Genomic DNA, 21,383 nt, shown 5'->3' on the forward strand with positions numbered 1-21,383 from the left:
TGCATCATTTTATACACTTCTATCATGTTGCCTCTGATTCGCCTTTTGTCTAAAGTGAAGAGCCCCAAATGTTGCAACCTTTCCTCATAGGGGAGTCGCTCCATCCCCTTGATCATTCTGGTTGCCCTTTCCTGAACCTTTTCCAACTCTACAATATCTTTTCTGAGGTGAGACAACCAGAAAAGGTTTGCTTCACAAGGAACATCTTCCTCCCTGAAAATTTTCCCAGTGCCAAAGAACTGAGGCCAAATAGTAAAATTCTTCCTTGCTTGGGAAAAGTAATTTATACAAGTGGAGCTGCTGAACGAGTAAACCTCTCCTCAGTTTTAAGAGAAGGAGCTTCTGATCCATCCTTTAAGGAAGGGGGGAAAAAATAGGAAATGCTGATGAGTCATACGTCTTGTGAGCAAAGTATTCTTTAACTTGGATGTCATTCAGGAATTTTGCGTGTGGGCTCCAGAGAGGAGATGGCAAACTGCATCAGACTGCACCTCACAGAGACAGCATGCCTGCACTAGCCGTCTCCCTTGGGCTAATGTAGGCTCAAAAACCCTCACCATCATGGTGTTCGTGCCAACTGATGTATGAAAGTGGCAGCAACCTGTACTGTGCTGGGCATCAAATGTGCCAGCTCACTTGAATAATAACAATAATAATTTATTTAAGGCATTTATATACCCTGTTTCAGGTGAACCTCACAAAACAATTTATCTATTTGTTTATAAAAATATTTATAGACCGCTATTCATTTAAAAAAATCAAAGCAGATTACATAGATAAAAACAGAATAAAACCATATAAAAATTTGCAATCAAAAATCAATCAACTAACTATTGCAGAAAGGTATTGTCTCAATTGCTTGCATAAGCTGGGTGACATAGAAAAAATTTCAGCAGGCTTTTAAAAACCAGAACAGAAAGTGCCTGCTGAATCAGAGCCTTTCACAGGACTAGGCTAATGATACTTAAGGCTTGATTTCTGGTTGCTGTCCAGTGAGCCTTGCCAACTCGGGGGATGATCCGTGATGTTCCGGCAGAAGATCTCAGTGATTGAGCTGGGATATATAAGAGTTCAGGTGGTCCCTAAGGTACCCTGGAACTAAGCTGTTGAGTGCTTTAGTACAGTGCTTTCCCTATGTTCTCAAAAGTATGCTACCCACATACGTTTGGCGGCAACGGGATTTTCCAGTGGGCCTCAGTCCACTTTCCCCTGGAAATGGACCTTTGGCAAAATCAGTCACCCAACAGAATTCCAGTGCTCACCTACAGTTTGGAAAACCAGATGAAAGAGATTGAGAACGAAGCACCCCACTATCCAAATATCCCTTATTATGTTTGTCTCAGGGAGTTCCAACGGACTGCTTCCTTTTATTTTAAAAACTGCTGACTCCTCCCCCCCAAATGTCTGCCTCAAGGTCACCACAAAAAGTTTCCCTTTTCTTTAAGGTTTCACTGGACTAACCAATAGTCTGCCATCCTGGCCAGGCGGAGCAGCACGGGATGTCATATAGTCAGAACATCCAGACCACCCCTGTGGGCTGGTGCAATTCTTTTTTCTCAGGTGACAAAACCCGTCCACACGGGGGGGGGGGGAGGGGGAGAAGGACAGCATGGCCTGTAGCAGACCCCTGATCTAACCATGGTTAAGAAACCAAGCAATGCTGTTATATGCATTCTCTCATTAATCAGACAATAAGGTAAGACATTATTACATCAGAACACATGAAGCAGCTATGTATTATACCTTTCCAGATAATTTATAGAGGCCTAAAACTACAGCTTTTCATGGTGAACTGTTTTTTTCTTAATGCACAAATGCCCAAGCTTAACATAAGAAGCGCCTGCTGGATCAGGCCAGTGCCCCCTCTAGTCCAACATCCTGTTCTCACAGTAGCCAACCAGATGCCCCAATGGGAATCTTGCAAGCAGGACCTGAGCACGAGAGAACTCCCCCCCCCCCGGTTTCCAGCAACTGATATTCTTCCAACTGTGGAGGCAGTTATCCTCCATGAATTTGTCTAATCCCCTTTTAGCCATTTAAGCTATGACTACACTTGACTATGGCTGGATGTTTTCAATGCCTATTTATACCACTGAGAGCTAAGGGTCACCAATATGGCACCTGTGGGGGCAACGGCACGCTGGAGGACTTGTTCTGGGCCTATGAAGCGTTTGAGCTCTCCCCGCTGAGGCAGTGAGGGTGGTTACCTTCCTTCCACAAAATATATAGAGCTGAAGGAGGAAGTTGGGAGAGCTTTCAAATTCTAAGTGCTTTTCACAGCTCAGATGACATCCGTTTCCACCGACTGAACCATTAAGTTCACAATTCTGGTGCTTTCCAGCATCGCCACGCCACAAAAGCATGGATTCAAGGCACAGAACCTCACATGTGTATATTTACAATGATTCCTGCAAAATCACCACCAAATCAATGGTCACCTCTGTGACCTCAGATGTGGCTGCTGTTTTCTCTCGTAACCTTGTGCAAAAATTATGAAGACCCATGAGGATCTTTGCCTCGAATCAATGTTATTCGTGGCACGGGCAAAAATAACAGGATCTGTGATTTTCATGTAAGTCTGAAGCCGACAGTGGTGCTTTGTTTTTTTTTGTTTTTTTTGGAGACTCCGTATAAAATGATGGAAATACAAAAGGATCCATTCCAAGCAGGGCTGTGGAGTCGGTACGCCAGACCTTCGACTCCGACTCCTCTATTTTTCTACTGTCCGACTCCGCCTCCTTCATAAATGGCAAATGTATATTAACTAGTAATAACAAATTTACCGTAGTAAAATGGTAGCACAAGGCATTTCATCACCACCACATGAATCCAGAGCTTGGAAAAGTTACTTTAAACTACAACTCCCATCAGCCCCAGGGATTGGGATCTGGATTCACGTGGTGGTGATGGAATGCCTCGTGCTACCATTTTACTACGGTAAATTTGTTATTACTAGTTAATATACATTTGCCATTTATGAAGGAGTCGGAACATTTCTACCGACTCTGACTCCATCCAAAATTGCTCATGACTCCGACTCCACGACTCGGACTCCACAGCCCTGATTCCAAGTCTACTGGAGCCAACTTTTACCCAGAGGCCTCTCTCAGGCCAGGGTGCCTTGGGAAGGCCTGTGAAGTCACTGCAGGCCTGCCTATTAAGTGTCAAGGGTCCAAGTCCTAATTCAGAGGAGTAACTGACTGATCAAGCAGGGCCATGACATTTCAGTAAGTCCGACTTACTCGGTGGTTTTGTACACGTCGGAGTAGAGCCCTGCCTTCTGGTATTTCTTCTTTGGGGGCCGTGGAGCTTTCTTCTCGCGCTGGACAAGAGAAGTCAGAGGCTGCTCAACGCTCTCCAACTCACGCGGCTTTGCTATCGCCTCTTCAGGAGGAGGAGGTGGCTCTGTTGCTGCTTCAGAAAAGCTAGAAGGGGCGGGGACAAAATCAGGAAAGATAAGCACAGCAGCACCAAGCATGGCAGGAGAAGAATCCTGTAGGGCACATCCCTATGGGGCAGAGTGTGTGCTCTGCATTCAGGCTCAATCCCTGGCACCTCCAATTTAATCCATCTTGGTTGATGGGGCTGAGAAAGCTTTCTCCCTGCCGGAGGCTTTGGAGAGGTGGCTGCCTGTCAGAGACCACAATACTGTGCTAGATGGACCGCTCATCATCATCATCATCTGTTTACTTGTATGCACCTTTCCCACAAGATCCTGCCTGAAATGGCTTATAATGTATCAAACGAACAATAAGCATAATTCAAAACAATGATAAGCAAACACATCAATAAGTACAATTTTTTAAAAAATCATGCAATGTTGTGTAAAAAGAAAAATACAGACTAAGATAACTCAAAATGAAGTGCCTTTTAAGCCCGACTGGTATCATTTGAGTATAAAGAGATTACCTTTCAGTGCTCTCCTGCTCATCATCTGGTACAGGCTTCTGCTTTTTTCTGGCCTGCTCCTCTTCCAGCCACCTCTTCCTCTTCCAGCCTTTCACGTTCACTCCCTGGACCACCGATTCGATGGCGTCCGTAACCGTGTCAGGGCCGCAGTGCAGGAGGCAGCCTTGGCCCCCACCAGCGAGTTCTTGGCTGACAAACCGGCTCACCTGGAAGGCGTGGACCGAAACCACCGACGGCAAGGGGCACTTCCTGGGCCTGCCCGGCCTGCGCTTCACAAAGTTGTTGCCGGTCCGTGACTGCCTCTGCAGCTTCTTGGCTTTGAGGATTTTGTTGACGTGGTCCAGGTTTTTCTTAGTGGCCAAGAGCTTGTCGTAACTGCACATTTTCCTCGCCTGGCACTGCATGGCTTCCACCGTGCTCCTCTTAAGGTGATGCGGGGAGCAGCCGCCCGACAACCGGTCTGAAAGGAGTGAGATGCCCTCGCCACCTGGGTCACCTGGGATTAAGAGCCCACCGCTCTTCTCCCTGCTAGGGCTTCGGCTGGGGCTACCCAAGGGTGGAGCAGGTGTGCTTGTCATGACAGCCTCCAGGGTTTTGTCCAGGACACTCTGGCTTTCATGCTGAGCCATGCGCTGCAACAGATTATCCGCAGGATCTTCCACTGCAGTCCCGAGTCTTGTACTTCGCACAGGTAATGCAACCACTGAAAAAGGAGAAGACACAACAGGAAGCATAAGTAGGTTCAGACTTTTATTGGTTCGTTTATTTTTAAGGTGGTGGTGAGTGGAATCCACCCACCACCACCTTAAAAATAAATGAATCAATAAAAGTGATAAAAACCCCACCACAACTTCAGCTGCAGCAGCTTTTGGAAAAAGCCATGGCCCTGGGGCCAGGTGGGCTTCTCTGGCAAGGCCATTACACAACATATGGTGCCATGACTGAAAAGGCCCCATATGCTGAAACTCAGATAGCAGAGGGACTACATGAAGCAGGATCTCAGATGATCTCAGTGATCTCTAAGCTGTTGCCTAGCATTTTAATTTGACCAGAGCGAAGAATCGAGCCCAGTTTTACTACAACAGTACATAACAGAGGAGAGATGGTGCTTAAGGCAACTAGATCTTAGATTATTTAGAGCTTTAGAGGCAAGAACCAGTACTTTGAAGTGGGCCCAGAAACAAATAGGTGGCCAATGAAGACAGCACAATACCGGAGAGACATACGTTCCAGCTGGCCAGATGCACTCCAAATTCTACCTTTTGGATCAATTCACGTTTCCAGACACTTTCCAAGGGCAAACCCAAGCAAAAGCATCTTACAGTATTGTAACTGGGAAGCTGCTAACTAGAGCATGAATGACAGCGGTCAGGTCGGCCTTCTTCCTAAAGTGGTGCAGCTGCTATGCCAGCCTAAACTAGCTAAATGTTCTCTGGGTTTCTGAGAGTTGTGTACAGCCATCTTAACAGTGCTCTCCTTGGAGGAGAGTGAGATTCCCTAGGATTCCTTATGAGCACACAATCTGTTGAGGAAACGGAGTGGCCTAAACAGCTGCACTAACCGAAGATAATCCAGCTACACAACATAGCTTTTTTGGGGGGGGGGTAGGGAAGGGGGGAAGATGCTGTCTCTTGATAGTCTGCCCTTGAACTGGTGCTCCTATTTTTGGAAAAGATCCAAAGATGATCCAGGCAGCCCTAATTGCATGCGCCTGGCAACAGCTGCAGTGCTAGCCAGGCACAACTGGACAGCGTTTGATTAACAAAGGAAGGTTTCTGTGAGATGATGGTGCCTAGGGAGAATTTCATGGCAAAGACGCGCAACTTCAGCAGCTTCATTATCACATTCTCTGACCCCTCCCGACCTATGCCATTCCGTCCCCCCTACAACAATCCAATACTAACAGCATCTCAACCCAACCTTAAGTTCCTCATCTGTCTTACATGGTGTCAACTGTTTAAAATGCCACTTGCTGCTATCTTTCCAGCTGGGGCTCAGCCTCTCTCTCTCCGCTGTGGACCAGCCACACGATGGTACTTTAAGGCTACATTAGCAGAATTCTATGCTTTTCCCGGTCTCCTTTCATTGCTTCAAATTAATTACAGTACGGCCCCGCTTTACGGCGCTTCACTAATGCAGCGGTCTCAATTAGACACAATTAGACTGAAGTCCCACTCATATGGCACTTGTTCCGCTTTTACGGTGGTTTTCAGGTGTCGTGAGCCATTCTATTCAATGAGTTCTGCTTTTCGGTGGGGGTCCGGAACGTAACCTGCCGTATGAGTGGGGGCCTACCGTAATCATTTTAATTTAATGGGGTGGGGATGAAGAAGAGATACAGAAGGGATAAGGAAATATCTAGATATAGATATGTCAGAGTCACGATAATCACTTGGGGGAACCAACACACGGCGTGGATGCACAATTTTGAACTTTGGGCATACGTAGAGAACTTCCTTGTTTCTGGCAGGCGTTTTAAGTTTACGTTTGGTTTTATGATGATTTCACTGTTCTGTTTATTTTAGGTATGACTTGTTTTTATGTAACTGCTTAGAAATGCAAATGATTAAGCAGTATATGATTTAAATAAAAATAAATAAATAAATAAATGTAATGCATGGAGAACCCCACCTGCAACTACCCAAGACTTTCCCCCTGACCGCGTCTGGATTCCTGTGCTGACCTGCTCCAGGGTTTTATGACGTTGTTTTTATGCTGTTTTTTTATACTGCTTGGAGGTTGTAAAATATTAAACAAATACATGAATAAGTACGTTGTTTTCAAGCTCCTTCCTGTGCTCTGGTTGCCTCCATAATGCTATAACCCTAACACTGCATTCTTCAGGGCAAGAGTTCCCAAACGGTGGTCCGTGGGCAACCAGTGGTCTGCAAAGCTTCCTCCAGGCAGTGTGCCAGTGGATTTGTGGTCAAAGACAGGAGACGACACATCCATCACGTTAAATATTCATACTGACCTTTAATTGTGTTTTCATTGCTTCTTTTGTATCTTATATTGTATTTTATTGTATACAATTTGAATTCTGTGGAATACAATAAGACACAATATATAAATTATTGCTTTTAAATTGTTTGCAAGTGTTATTTTTTATGTACACCGCCCAGAGAGCATTGCTATGGGTGGTATAAAAGTTCAATCAAATAAATAAAATAATAAATAAATATAAGAAATAAAGAAGCAATAAAAATGCACAGCACATTACGACAGGCAGGATAACAATTCGATGGTCCACCAAGACTCCCAGCAGTTTTCAAGCGGTTTGTGGTGGTGGTGGTGAATTGGGAACCACTACTCTAGGGCTGCTGGCTGGGCAACCTGATTGGGCTGTTGGCCTGGAAGCGATAAAGGATGTATACACGGCTACCTGGCAACCACAGAAGGGACTGCATCTACTTCCTCTTCCCTCCAAATGTTGCTGCACTACAACTCCCATCATCCCTGACCACTGGCCACACTGGCTGGGGCTGATGGGAGCTGGAGTGCAGCCGGCATCTGGAGGGCCTAATGGGTTCCCTATCCTTGTTTGAGAAGCAGCAGCGATGTTATTTGCCTGTAGAGGATGTGCTCTCAGACGAAGATCTCTTCCTGGAAGGGCTGCAGCTTGTGCCCTCTGCTGGCCTCTGCGAGGGCTTGTCCTGTGCTGGAAGTGTTCCTGTCGAAGGAGGAAAAACAAGTCAGAGAAAAAGGGGAGGGTTTCAGCTGTGCTTACCCATGCCAGGGAAGGGCAAAAGGAAAGCTTCAAAAGGAGCAAGCCATCCCCCAAGTTTAGCAGCCTCAAAGCGAAGCTGTGGAAACAGCCCCATCTTTCCCCAAGGTATCTCACTCAGATTCTAGTGTTACCTACCAGGGAGTGACCATCAAGGAGGTCACTTTACAACCAGAAGTCTTTTCATAATGCGCGTTTCAAAGAGTGCCCCATCCAGGCCAGCTTCGGGTTTGAGGTGGCCCTGGGCAAAGCAGGCCATCTGGTGGGCCGCCGTGAATGCCAAGCGGCACATTTCTATACCACTTTCCCCATATTAAAGAGGCTAACTAGTCACTAATGCAACCAGCCACAGCACATAAGCATTATCATCAATGAAAAAAAGAAAACGTGCTAAAAGCAGCCTGACCATGATGAAATACAGACTGTACAATCAATGCAGAGTAACAACTATTAAAGATCCATAGTCTTGACTGCCCATCAGAGAAGGAGCCTGGTGGATCTCCCAGGAGAAGGCACGCCACAGTCCAAACGCATAGAAAAGTGCCTCTTTGCCAAGTCTTCCGCTTCCGAAGAAATGTAGGGATGATGGCACAGATCTGATGCAGCTCAGCAAGGGTTCTCTCTCAGGAACTTGGCAACACAGTTAGCCAGCTATACCTGGCTACTTGCCTACTTGCCCATCCAGTCCAGTATTGTCTACTCTGACTGGCAGCAGCTCTCCATGATTTCGAGCAGAGATGGGTCTTTCCCATAACTTTCTACCAGAGAACCTTTTAAACTGGAGATGACAGGGAATGAACCTGGGACCTTCACTGCACAGAGCAGGTGCCCTACCACTGAGCCATATATCTGTTGCATGCAGCCCCCTTCTCCACAACCACTAGATCAGGGCTGAGGAACCTCTGGCCCTCCAGATGCTGCTGAACTACAATTTCCATCATCCCTGACTATTGCCTATGCTTGCTAGGGCTGATGGGAGTTGTAGTTTAGTAACATCAGGAGTGCCAAAGGTTCCCCCACCCCTGCACCAGATGAGACCCCTTTTTGTTCAGCTGGAAGCTCTCGTTTCCCATGCTTTTCTTGTCCCTTCCTTCCCCCTCCTTTTTTCTCTCCCCCACTTATTTAGACTATGAGCTCCTTGGGAGAAAAACCTGCCCCTCCTCCCCGCCTCCCACTTTTCATCTGATGTTATTTCTCTTAAATCCAAGTGCATTGATAACAACAATAATATTAACAACAACCACTGAACTGGACACGCTCAAATTTGGACTTTGGTGCTGCTGCTGACAAGGGGCGAAAATGTTTCAAGCAAAACAGCCACCAGGTGAGAGGCAGCAGTTCCAGAACATGCCAGAAGCCTCCAGCCACCCCCTCCCTATCACTTCCCTTCTGTCCCGTCCATCCTTCCACTGAAAGGCACACCTGGCACATCACACCTGGCACATCTGGTTCAATGAACCTTCTCAAGTTTCCCGTTCCTCGCTGCTCTAATGACATGCACCAGAATTGGTCCAACCCCACCCTCCCCTCACCCATGCTGCATGTGTTATTTTTCTATCCCCACCCCTAGATGTCTCCTGTACCTTTCTCCAGACAAGGAAAATGGACTCTGCAAAACACTACTTTGGGGAAGTGGGAAACACAACACACTATGTTTGGGTAACCCGCCCTGGGACCTGCTGGTGAAGGGCAGTGGGTAATAAATCTATTAGTAGTAGTAGTAGTAGTAATAGTAGTATTACTGTTATTGTTGTTATTATTATGTAAGAATTAAGTGCCACAACAGCGTGATGGAACTTGGACGCACACTCGCATGTTGTTTCTCCTCTCCACAGCTTATGGCTCAAAAATGGCCTGAGCTTTTCCGTCTAAAAATATGAACATCTTCCATTTCTGCATAATAATGCTCTGAGTACTTTTTTTGACTCAGCCCAGATTTTTGCCATGTCAATGGTTTTATGTTCAGCTTTTGTTGTATTTCTCCTGCTAGCCACTTACCCACCCTTTTTCTAACTAGCAAAAACCAAAAAACCAAGAGATGCTTAGGCACTGTCAGGTGCAGCAGCTCCACCTCCAACACAGTTGCATTATTTGTAATGATCATTTTAATAAAACAATGCTTATAAAAATAATTTTAACAAACGTTTATACATCAAAGTCTGGCAAATATCCCAAGGAGGACAATATTATGCACCAAGATTACAGATTGCATCTTTCTTGTCCTTTAAGTCATAAACTAAGACTGCAATCCAATTCACACTTATGTGGGAGGAAGTCCCATTGAACCCAATGGAGCTGAGTAGACATGCATTGGATTGTAGCCTAAGGTTATTTATTGCCCGCCCTTCACCCAAAGGCCCCAGGGCAAGTCACAACAGTTTCAAAATACATGATTAAAAACAGTTGAAAACAACCTAAGATCACATCACAAACAAATAGGGTGGGTTCTAAAAATATACCTCTCAGGTGTCAAAGGTGTAAAGAGTGTTCATCAAGTTCAGGCATGATAAAGAAAGCAAGTATTGCACATGCTTCCAATTGTTTCCCAACTGTTTGGGTTCCTCCACCCAAATAAATCAAAACAGACTTCCTGTTCAAAATTTGCAACATTGCCAAGTATCTTGTGAAGGGCGGAGCCTATAGCAGCGCATACAAAATAAAGGCTGACCCTAGAGCTGGCCAGGGAGGCAAGAAAGCCCAATCTGAAGGAAGGCCCAGTAGGCTGTGGGGATGAGAGCAGGGGATGCTAGGTGAAGAAAACTTTGACTCCTTTCTCACAAAGGATAATTTCTCTTTGCCTTCAGATTAAGCAAGAGGGGTCTCAGTAACTTTCCTGCAGCGCTGTGCATATCAAGGATATGGCCCCATCTGCACTATGCATTAAAAGTGATATCCTATCACTTTAAACAGCCATGGCTTCCTCCAAAGGATCCTGGGAACAATAGGACACTGAGCTCTGTTAGGAGAGCCCTATTCCCCTCACAGAGCGACAATTCTGGTTTAGCAGACAATCTCTCTTCCCAGGGAACTCTGGGAATTGTTGCTCCGGGAGGGATTATAAGGGTCTTCCAAGAACTCTCAGCACCCTTCGCAAACCGCAGTCTCCAGGATTCTCTGGGGGATGTCAGGACTGTTTAAAGTGGTATGACAGCGCTTTAAATGCACAGTGCACATAGACTTAACACTGAAGATAGCGCAGCAGAGAAACTTGGAAGTCCAACCCATTTCCCTGCATTTGTGCCGTTTTTTGACATCTGGAGGGCCAAGCTAAATGTGATGAGGGCAGCCATGTTTCTGCTACGGGTGTCACACACCCTTCATGTATGAAGCAGGGGATGAGAAGGTCTAGCTTTTACAATGAAGGGCACGTGTGCCTGTGCCCGAGGACAGCTGGATTTTCCTCTCTCACCCTTCTACCCACTGTCACTGCAGGCACTTTCATCTAGTCAGGCTGTGTGAGAACTGTACCTGCAGTGACAAAGCAGGGTCAGGGAATGAGGTGCTGCTCCACTAACCTCGGGCTGCCCCCAGACAGCCCCCAACTGCCTGCCTTGTTACTTATCATCAGCCCTCCGTTTCAGTGTTGCCCCGTAGAGTTCAGCAAAGCAGACGACGGGGACAAAGCTAGAATTAGCTGGTCCTGCCTGTCATTGGCTCTGGCTCCTTCTACCGATGGGCTCCCTGCCTTCCGCCCCACCAGTCCCTATGGCCACCAGCCACCAATGTTTCCTGCACAACCCAGCAAAAGCACACACGTTTTAGGTTCTAACTAAACTTCGTTTCCCCCCCTTGCCCCCATTAGATGTTGTGTGTTGCTGTTTTGTTAATTCTCAATCTATCAGTCATTTATTACGGTCAAAGATCAGCACGGTAAAATGTTAAAAACTATAAAAACACATCAGCTTTTTTTGTTAATCCTGTTACTGGTTTTGTTTTGCGGCATTAGTTTATGGTTCTAATATAATCTGTACTTGCTTTATTGTTTTAATTGGGATATTTCTGTAATCTGCCCTGGGCCCATTCGGTTAAAAGGTAGGCTATTAAATATAACTAAACAAACAATATTTAGTTATATTTAATTGTTTGTTTACTTTTAGGATGTGAAAGCTGGACAGTGAAAAAAGCGGATAGGAGAAAAATCAACTCATTTGACATGTGGTGTTGGAGGAGAGCTTTGCGGATACCATGGATTGCGAAAAAGACAATTATAATTGGGTGTCAGAATGAATTAAACCAGAACTATCACTAGAAACTAAAATGATGAAACTGAGGTTATCATACTTTGGACACATAATGAGAAGACATGATTCACTAGAAAAAACAATAATGAGTAGAAAAAGAGGAAGGCCAAACAATAGATGGATTAATTCCATAAAGGAAGCCACAGAAATGAAATTACAAGATCTGAATAGGGTGGTTCACGACAGATGCTGTTGGAGGTGGTTGATTCATAGGGTCGCCATAAGTCATGGTCGACTTGAAGGCACATAACGACAACAAACAATAAATATAAATAAAATGGAATCACATTGCAGAGGAAACTGCACAATGACACTTCAAACTCAAAGAAGATTCTTCCCCTACCTCCACTTTTTGCATTAATTCAGACAAACCAAATGTTAAAAAGGACAAGGATGATGTTGAACAGGTGTGGCGAACCTTTGGCCCTTTAGATGTTTCTGAATTACAACTCCCATCATCATTGGCTATACTTGCTGGGGCTGATGTGAGTTGTAGCTCAGCAACATCTGGAGAGCCAAAGGTTCCTCACCCCTAAAATAAAAGAGTATCACATGAAATTATGTGTCAGGGAGCTGAGTGCACACTTGGTGATCAGCTTGCAATGGCCGCTGCATAGAGTGCAAAATGGGCCGAACAAAGGATGTTCTATAGGTGTTGGATCTCAGTGCTACCTAAGTGCCACCCTTCAGGCCCCTGCTGCACGATATGCTTGAGATGTGGAAGCAAAGGTGAAGGAGCCAAGCACGGAGCTAAAAAGCTGCTTCCACAAAGAAAAACAGCTGGTTTCAATTGTGGGAAACGCACTTACTGAAAGCGATACATTTTCATCTGACTCACCAATTAAATGCACTAGCAGAGAGGCAATGATTCAGAGATGGCACTCAGCAGGCTTCGGCCTGAAATGTCTGTTTTCCTTCTAATTAAGGCTGTTTCTCATCAGCTCCAAGCCAGCTCAACTCACGGTAATGGAATTCCTCAGGAAATTCCCAGAACTGCACTAACCAACACAACCTGTTTTCTCCTCCCGCTTTTCGAACTTAACCCATTGAGTATGTTGCACTCAGCTGGGAAGGAAGCTAAGCTTGGGGTTTTTTGGGACCGGATGCATCATCTGCAGGAAAGAGAGAGGAGCAAGAAGCCAAATGTCTGGTGGGTGAGGTAAGAAGCACAAATAGACCACCATTTTGGAGTGGGGGGGTGAGGCTTCTTGGCAAGGTCTAAAGGCCTGACCTTTTGTGTGCATCCACATTAGTTTGCACAGCAATGTCTAACGTTGGTCATATTCAGAGTGAAAATATGCAATGAACTGCCTTTAAGTCAATTACGACTTATGGCGTCCCTCTGAATAGGGTTTTCATGGTAAGCGGTATTCAGAGGGGGTTTACTATTGCCTCCCTCTGAGGCTGAGAGGCAGTGAGTGGCCCAAGGTCACCCTTGAGCTTCATGTATTATTGTATTGTGTTTTAATTTTTCACATGTAAATCGCCTAGAGTGGCCATTGGTCAGATAGGCGACGCATAAATTAAATTTATTTATTATTATTATGGCTGTGTGGGGATTTGAACCCTGGTCTCCCAGGTCGTAGTCCAACACTAACCACTACACCACATAGACCCACTGACATCAATGGACTCTTAAGTGCAGTCCAAGTATGAGTAAAATTGGATAGCGCCCTCATTTTTAAAAAGACAACCTCCATAATAACTGTAGCAACACTGGCAAATTCTAGAGGAGTAGCTGTGTTAATCTTTTTCAGAAGGAACAAAAAGGAGCCCTGTGGCACAAGAGACGAAAATATTTATTGCAGCGTAAACATTTGTGGAGCAGAACCATGAAAGATTATACCTCAATAAATCTGGTAGTCTTTAAGGTGGCACAAGACTCCATTTTGTATAGAAATATTATCACAGATTTAAAAAAAACACCCAAGAGGCTCATTGGTGCCTTTGCCATAAAAACCCCGTCACTAGCCTCACCAAATTGTTTATAACAAATAGTCACTCAGTATGCCGAACTAGCAAGTTTACGAGAGAGAGAGAGAGAGAGAGAGAGAGAGAAGAGTTTTGTGGCACCTTCAAGACTAGCAAATTCGTTATGGCATAAATTTATTTATTTATTTATTATTTGATTTATATCCTGCCCTTCCTCCCAGCAGGAGGAAGTAATCTTCAGTTACATGGTGTGCATATGGGGGGGGGGGTTGTACACAGTGAAGTCAGAGGAAACAAAATGCAGAAAAAATACAGATAGCAGCAAATAATGGTAATTCACAGAACAGTTGACAACAACACAAACATACAATTAACACATATGAACTAACAATCTTGGTTCGTTCCACAAGTGATAGCACTGAACCTCTTTTTACATTGTAATCCAGTGGTTTCATGCTGCAGTCTCCCTTTGAAGTCTCTTGCTCCACAAAGTCCCGTCCCCCGCACTGGCTTTTGAATACTGCCATTTCTGATGTCAGATTTGTGTCCATTTAGACACCATGCTGTCACTTCAGCTCCCAGCTGAAACCACTCAAACTATTGTCAATGACCCTTTGCGGTTAACACTTCCACGCAGGCTTCGGGTGGTAGGCCTGTAATTGTTTAAAGGCAGCCCTGCAACATAAAACAGCTCTTCGCTGTCAACAACAGACCACATAACAGTTGCAGACAAAGGGATCAGCCCCTGCGGCAGACCCAGACGCCCAACTCTGGCAACATGATTAAAGGACCTAATAACGTCATCCACAACATTGGATGTTCATTCACCTGCTGATTTTCAATGTGCCATCATCTGCCAGTAGGGCCCTTTTGCATTCTAACTTAGGACAAACAGGCCAGTCTCTACACAAAAGAATAAAGGGACGCAAATCTGAGATCAGAAATGGCAATATTCAAAAGCCAATGGGGGGCCTTTTCAACCTCCCAGGACATTCTGTAAGCGACCTTAGAGTGGCCATCTTGGAACAAAGCAACTTCAAAGGGAGACTGTAATGTGAAACTGCTGAATGACTATGTGTCAAGAGGCTTAAATCTATCATTTGTGGAATGAAACAAGACAAAGGATTTCAAGCACATTGTATGCGTTAATTGGCTTACCAATGCTAGGATGTCTGTGCCATCAACAACTGTTTTGTGAATTACCATTGTTAATTGTGTAATTATCACTGTCCCTGTACTTTCCACACTTAATTTCCCTCTGACCCCACTGCTTAAACGCCCCTCCCCAAAAAATCATGCATACATACACTTGTAACTCAAGATAACATTTCATGAAACTGACACAGCGGGTACTAGATTACAAATGTTTATGCCATAATATTTATATTTTTGTCTTTAAGGTGCCACAAGAGACTAACACGGCCACCCCTCCAAAAACAGACAGCAATCTGGAGGAATAGTGACTGACCGTTCTATAGAGTGGAATAATTGTTTCCAATTACTAGGAAATAATTACGAGCGTCAAATGTTTAGGTGTCTGGGTCATCAAATACCTGTGATTTCCCCCAGTTCAGACTGGCATCTCTACATCTTCAGGCCTTGCTCTCCTTCACCAAACCACATTGCTAGTGAGCTACCAGGCAGTGTGTGCGCTCAGGCATCTCCCTTCTGGCATGGGTCCTTACACAAACAGGGATAGCGAAGGGGCCACAGCTCAGTGGCAGAACACCTGCTTTGTATGCAGAACGGTCCCAGGTTCAGTCTCTGGCGCCTCCAGTTGAAAGAATCAGGTAGCAGGTAATGGGGAAAGACCCTCTGCAATATTTTATATTTTTTTCCTTAAAAGCATTTATAAACTGCTTACTATTTTAACATTTTCTAAGCGGTATGCAATTTAAAAAAACAAACCAACCCACAATACTGTTACAACAAAAATACAAGATAAAGATGCAGAAGGTCCACAGGGCAGCCCCCTCTGGACGATGCACATCAGACTTCTTTAGCAGAATGGGCAGGATACAAATCAAATGAAGCTAAATAATGAATAAATAACTGTCCCAGCTCCAGCTCCTAACCTCAGGGAACAACAGCCAGAAAACACCACCCCCAGACAAGATCTGTACACAGCTACCCACAACCTCAGCCTGGCCCCAAACTCTCTCTTCCTCCTGCTGCCACAGAAAAGTGATGGAAGGGCCAACCTTGCTCACCCTGTATGGACAGGAAGAATGCTTTCAAACACAACACCACCAAGACATATGCGCCAGGTGAGGTCTCTTACCTGACAGGGTTGGCCCGGCCTTCTCCATAGGGGGCAATGTCTCCTTTCGGAGGGGCCGGCCAAGCAACACTTCTTGGGGGCCGAAGAGTCCTGAGCTGTCGGACAGTTTTTTACGCCCCCCAGCTGTGGCAGAGCCAGCAACTCGGCAGCTGCCTATTGCACTGGTAAAAAGGTTTGTATGTTCATCGCTGCTGGCCGGTTCGGAACTCGGCGTGAACCGCCCCAGTGGCAGGCCAGGCGGGGCGTCGGAACAGTCTATCTGCAGCGGCGTCTGCAACCCCAGGGCGAGGGAGCTGGACTCGGATGGCTCCCTCCGGACCCACTGCTCCTCCCTCCCCAGCAGGCCTTTTGAAGGAGACAGGTGTGGGCAAGCCATGTGGCACCGGTGCTTCTCCTTATGCTTGTACCTCTCACCGGCTGCCTCCTTCCCGAACCGGTAACGCTTCAAGGACTCCAAGACGTTCCGGGAAGGGCCGTTGGGCGTCAAGGCGTCAATGGAGACCTGAGGCTGCTCCGAGGAACGGTGCTCGCGATGCTTGTGGCGGTGCCGGTGCTTGTGTTCCAGCATCCAGCCGTAGGCCATCTCCGGCGGCACAGTGGGGTGGTAGGTGCTCATGGAGAGGAGGGGTGCCCGGCTGGCAGTGAGGAAGGCCTCCTGGCGCAGCAGCTTATGCTTCTTCTTGTGGTACTTGGTGGGGTTAAGGAGCAAGTGGCCGGTGTGCATGTAAGACGGAGGGGGCAACGGGGTGCTAAACGAAGGGGAAGGCGGAGGCGGGTAGAGGGTTGGCGGGTACCGCCCGTAATAGCCCAAGCCAATAGGAGTGGCTGCAAGAGGAGAAGGTGAGTAAGGCATACCATAAGAGGGGTAGAATCCGGTACCAGAGAGGGGGAAACTGAGACTGTGCATGAAGGGCATTTCTGCCATGGCCTCACGCATTTTTGGGGGGCGGCCTCTCTTCTTCTTCAAGTCGGGCTTTCGGATGTAGTGCAAAGGTTCCAAAGGGAAGGTCGGATGAGTGTAGAAGCTGTTGAAGTTGATGCGGAAAATTGTGGGCAACAAGTCCCGGGGGATAAAATGGTGGCTCCGGTGCGTGATCCGGATCTCACTCAAGCGGCTGATCAGCTCCTCCAGCTCGGCCAGGAAATCCGGATCCTGCCTGCCCCGCAGCTGCGGATACTTCTTCTTCCTCTTCCGCTTCTGCCTCTTCATTTTGTCGTAGGCCAGGTAGTCGTGGCTCCGGCGCTTACACTTGTGCTTGTGTTTCTCCTTGAGGCTGCTCAGGACCGTCGAGGCATCAGGGGCCACGACGGAGATGTGGTCAAAGGAGTGCCGCCGCTTTTTCGGGCCGCAGAACTTCTCCGCCCGGTCGGAAGTGCTGTTGTTGTCGGTCCCGATCCCGCTATCGCTGGGAACGGTCTCATCGCTGTGGGACTCGCTGATTGGCGACGGAGTGGCTTCCTTCAATGAGCTGAGCTCGCTCATGTGGGACGGGGAGTTTGGTAGAAGGGTAGGCGGGGAGAGCCTCCTCCTGGCTCTCGAGGCCTTTCTCATAGCTAGGGTCTGAATGATGCTCCCCTGCCTGGAGTGGAGATGTAAATAGGGCACTGAATTGGGCTCCACAAAGCCCATATCGCCGCTCACAGGGCTTTGCCCTCCGCTCACCCCTGACGACTGAGAACAAACGGGCGAAGGGAGAATCTCGGGGCTATTCACAGCTGAAGGCAGCAAAGGGGGCACTGCTTGCCCTAGCGCTATCCCTGCTGCCTGCTGGGCAGATTTCTCAAGAACAGTCAAGCTGTCAGAATTAACAGCCAAGATACCATTCAGGACGGCTTTCGGCTTCCTACCTCGCCTCTTTCCTATGTAGATTGTTCCTTTCTTGCTGACATTGATCTGCTGGCCTAGTTTCGAGCTAAATGTGGCAGCGAGGGTCGACACGGTCGTGTGGAGCTTGGATTGCACATTCCCTTTATTTGGCTCAGTTGCAGTAGATGAGAGGATTTGATTCAGGAGCTTTTTACGTTTCAACGTCTTCATCTTGTTGATTTTCCTGATGATGGTTTTCATCAGCTGCCCATTGTTGCGCTTGGTGTCCTGTCGGTCCGGCTCTACCTCAAGGTCAGTCATGTTGCAGGCAGTTGCTTTCCCAGGCTCCTCGGGGTCTGCCATCTGACTCGTCGCTTCAAAGAAATTCCCGCTCTGCTGCTGGTAGTCACTTTCAGACTCTAGCTTTTTGGAACTGTCCACGGTGACAAAGGGCGCCACGGAGAGGACGGGAGGATTCATCTTGACCCCTGATCTGCTCTGCCTTTTCGGCCGGCCTCTCTTCTTTGGGAAAGCTTGCTCCGTGAGGCTCTGCTGCAGAGACGGTATTTCGACCTCTGGATGCAAGACGGGAGGCTCTTGCTCCTCCTTAGACTGCACAGAGAAGACTTTTGAGGCGGGGATCTTCAAGGTCCGCTTCGGGGGGCCTTCCAGGTGGGGCATCTCTTTGGATTTCGACCTGCCCCTTTTGGACTTGTACATTTCAGGCAACAAGTCGTCTGGGATGCACCCAATGGAAGCCTGCATGTGGGGGCTGTAAAATTTGCTCGGTTCCTTCTCAACGCTGCTTAGCAGGGAGAGGGGCTGCATGCTGCTGGACTTGCTGAGCTTGGGCAGCTGACGCTTGACAAATGTGTGCTCGGCAAAGGAAGGTGGGCCTGCGCTTTTGAAGAGCTTGGCCTGATCTAGGCTACTGTTTGACAGTACGTTGCAAGAAGTGTTTTTGAAAAGCTCAGGCCTCCCCAGCTCCAGACCTTTGGGAGGCCGGCAAGTGCTCCTAGAGACTACCTTAGTCCAGCGGGGCTTCCTTCCTTTCCTTTTCTTTAAATGCGTCATTTGTGGACCACCTCTACTGCTGCTCAGGGCTTCTGCTCCTTGGCAGGGCTTCCCTGACGCAGCCATGGCACTCATCTTTAGAAAGGGCCTATTGTTAAATAAACTGGAGAAGCTGACCACCGAAGGGGCAACGGTGGCACGGACGTTTGATTCAGTTGCCAAGCCGGGCTTTCTGCCTACAGTAGGGCTAGGTTTAGGGTCATCTGCACGGACAGCTTTGGAATTGCTTAATTCCCTACCAAGCCCTTTGCCAGCGGCATGCAAGCCAGGATTTGGCGCCCTGTTCAGACTTGAGCGCGTAGTGTCAGAGGCAAATGGGGTCTTACTAATCTGCTCAGAAATTCCTCCTAAGAGGTCGGGTGTGTTGTTTAAATGTGAGGAGCTGGAAGCTAACTGAGCCAAGGTTGCTGTGGGGCTACGCGTTAGAGCAGTGACAGAGGCAGCCGGGGAGGGAGACGGGAGGCCCCCCTCCCCCACAGCACTAAAGGGAGTTTTGGCTGCAGATATATCAGAAGCGCCTCCTGAAGTCCTGAATTCAGGGGAAGTGCAATACACTGGCAGTTGCTTATCGTGCTTGGACATTTCAAACGTGCCCCTTTCGTTGGATGAGGAACTGTCCTGCTGACTACAGGCCCCCTCCTTGCCTCCACCCAAGTCTTCTTTCTGAACCGTCAACTTTTCTGGGACGCACTCTTTACTCTGCCTTGCAACGTGCTTCTCAAAAGGTTTACTGCCACCATTGTCTTTCAAGAGGCCTGGGGGTGGAGGACTTTTGAGACTTATGGGGTTTGTACCACAAAACCGTTTGAAGGGCTCTAAGGAGGGGTTAGCAGCGTCGGTTTTCAGAGCCCCCAAGTCCTTATTCGCCAGCCCACATAGACTGCTGCCGCCTGCCAGTTTCTTCCCAGGGTCCTTTGCAGCCAGAGTAGCTGGAAAGCCAACCCCCAGCGGCTTCTTTCCGGATTCTTTAGCAATCGACCCAATTGGGCTGCTAGCTCCCGGCGGCTTCTTCCCAGAGTCTTTATTAACCAATACACTCGGAGTCCCAAACCCCGGCAGCTTCCTTCCAGAGTCCTTGCTAACCAATCCAATCGGCCCATCTGACCCAAGATGCTTCTTCCCACCATCCTTATTAAACAATCCTATTGGACTGCCAGGTCCTGGGAGCTTTTTTCCAGGGTCTTTGTTCACTGATCCAGGTGGACAGACAGTCCCAAGCGGCTTTTTCCCAGAATCCTTTACTAACCCAACTGGATTGCAAGTACCCAGCAGCCTTTTCCCAGAATCCTTGCTGACAAGCCCAACCGGCATGCCAGTCAACAGTGGTTTCCGTCCACTTTCCTTGCTGACCAATCCCATTGGAGTGCCAAGGCCTGGTGGCTTCTTCCCACACTCCTTGCTAACTAGCCCAGCCATGCTGGGGCACGTCCCTGGCTGCTTTTTGCTCCCGGAGTCCTTGCTGGTTAGCCCAGCACCGCTACTGGTCCCAGGCAACTTCTTTGCAAACTCCTTGTTACCCAAAGCAACACCCATAGCGCCACTTCCAAGTGGTTTCTTTAAGAAGTCATTGCTCGCCGACGCAGTCGCAGCCCCAACCGCTGGGAGCTTCTTTCCAGAGTCTTTAGCAAATCCAGAAGCAATCCCCAGGAAGGGCTTCTTTTGCTTCGTCTTGGAAGACGTTGATGGGGGGCAAGTTGCAATAAGCTGCGCCAGTTTCTCTGTCACGGTTGGGGCTCCGTTAATCTGAGCTCTGTCCTTTGAGTTGGAATCACGGCTACCAACTGGAATGGGAGGCGCAGGCGATTTCCCATAATCTGTCGCTTCGGAGCGCAGCGGTGAGAGTTTCTTCGAAAGAGGGCTGCTTTCTCTCACCCTGCCCTCAGCTATGCAGCTGTCAGCAGCTGCTGTGGCTTCTCCACCCTTCTTGTACAGCTTTGGTGGGTCCTGTAAGTTTAAAGAAGAAGAAAAAGAGCTGTAAGCATCCAAGCGAGAGCAAAAGAAAAATGCATTCTTTGTATCATATTGGTTTACAATGGCAGGGCTTGGAAAAATATTTTCAGTTGTGTGGGCCAGAGGTAGATCAAGTTTTGATATTTTCCCAAGCTGCTTTACTGGCAACGTGGACACAGGCCTTGCTTTTTGGCTAACGAGCCACTTCTATTTGGGAAGTACTGAAGGGCTTGAAACCAGGGGAGGGCCAAGGGAAAGAGAAAGAGGTATCCGTGGGGCAAAAAGACGGGAGTGTAAGGGACAGAAAGGATTGCACCAACACTGAAAGGTGGCTTTTGATTTCCAAAGGCACAAGTCAAACTCCTAGCACCTTTTTTAAAAAACTAGGGGCTTAGGAGAACAGGGAGCGGAGTGTGGTTTCTCAGAGGCACAGCAGGGGGGGGGGATTCAAATTCCTAGAAGGCA

The 21,383-nt window shown here is 47.5% G+C and overlaps 1 protein-coding gene across 3 annotated transcripts in view; it reads right to left on the minus strand.

Moving 5' to 3' along the window:
- Positions 1-21,383, minus strand: part of ASH1L (ASH1 like histone lysine methyltransferase) — an 85,134-nt gene that overhangs the window by 40,421 nt on the left and 23,330 nt on the right. For all 3 annotated transcript variants that reach the window (XM_061606769.1, XM_061606767.1, XM_061606768.1), the window contains 4 exons: positions 16,088-20,912; positions 7,478-7,579; positions 3,910-4,612; positions 3,243-3,425 (listed from right to left, as the gene is read on the minus strand). In XM_061606769.1, the coding sequence (XP_061462753.1) occupies positions 3,243-3,425; positions 3,910-4,612; positions 7,478-7,579; positions 16,088-20,912 (5,813 nt within the window). The remainder of the gene's footprint in view (positions 1-3,242; positions 3,426-3,909; positions 4,613-7,477; positions 7,580-16,087; positions 20,913-21,383) is intronic.

Source organism: Rhineura floridana, chromosome 22, assembly GCF_030035675.1.
Source record: "Rhineura floridana isolate rRhiFlo1 chromosome 22, rRhiFlo1.hap2, whole genome shotgun sequence".
In the NCBI taxonomy this organism is placed as follows: domain Eukaryota; kingdom Metazoa; phylum Chordata; class Lepidosauria; order Squamata; family Rhineuridae; genus Rhineura; species Rhineura floridana.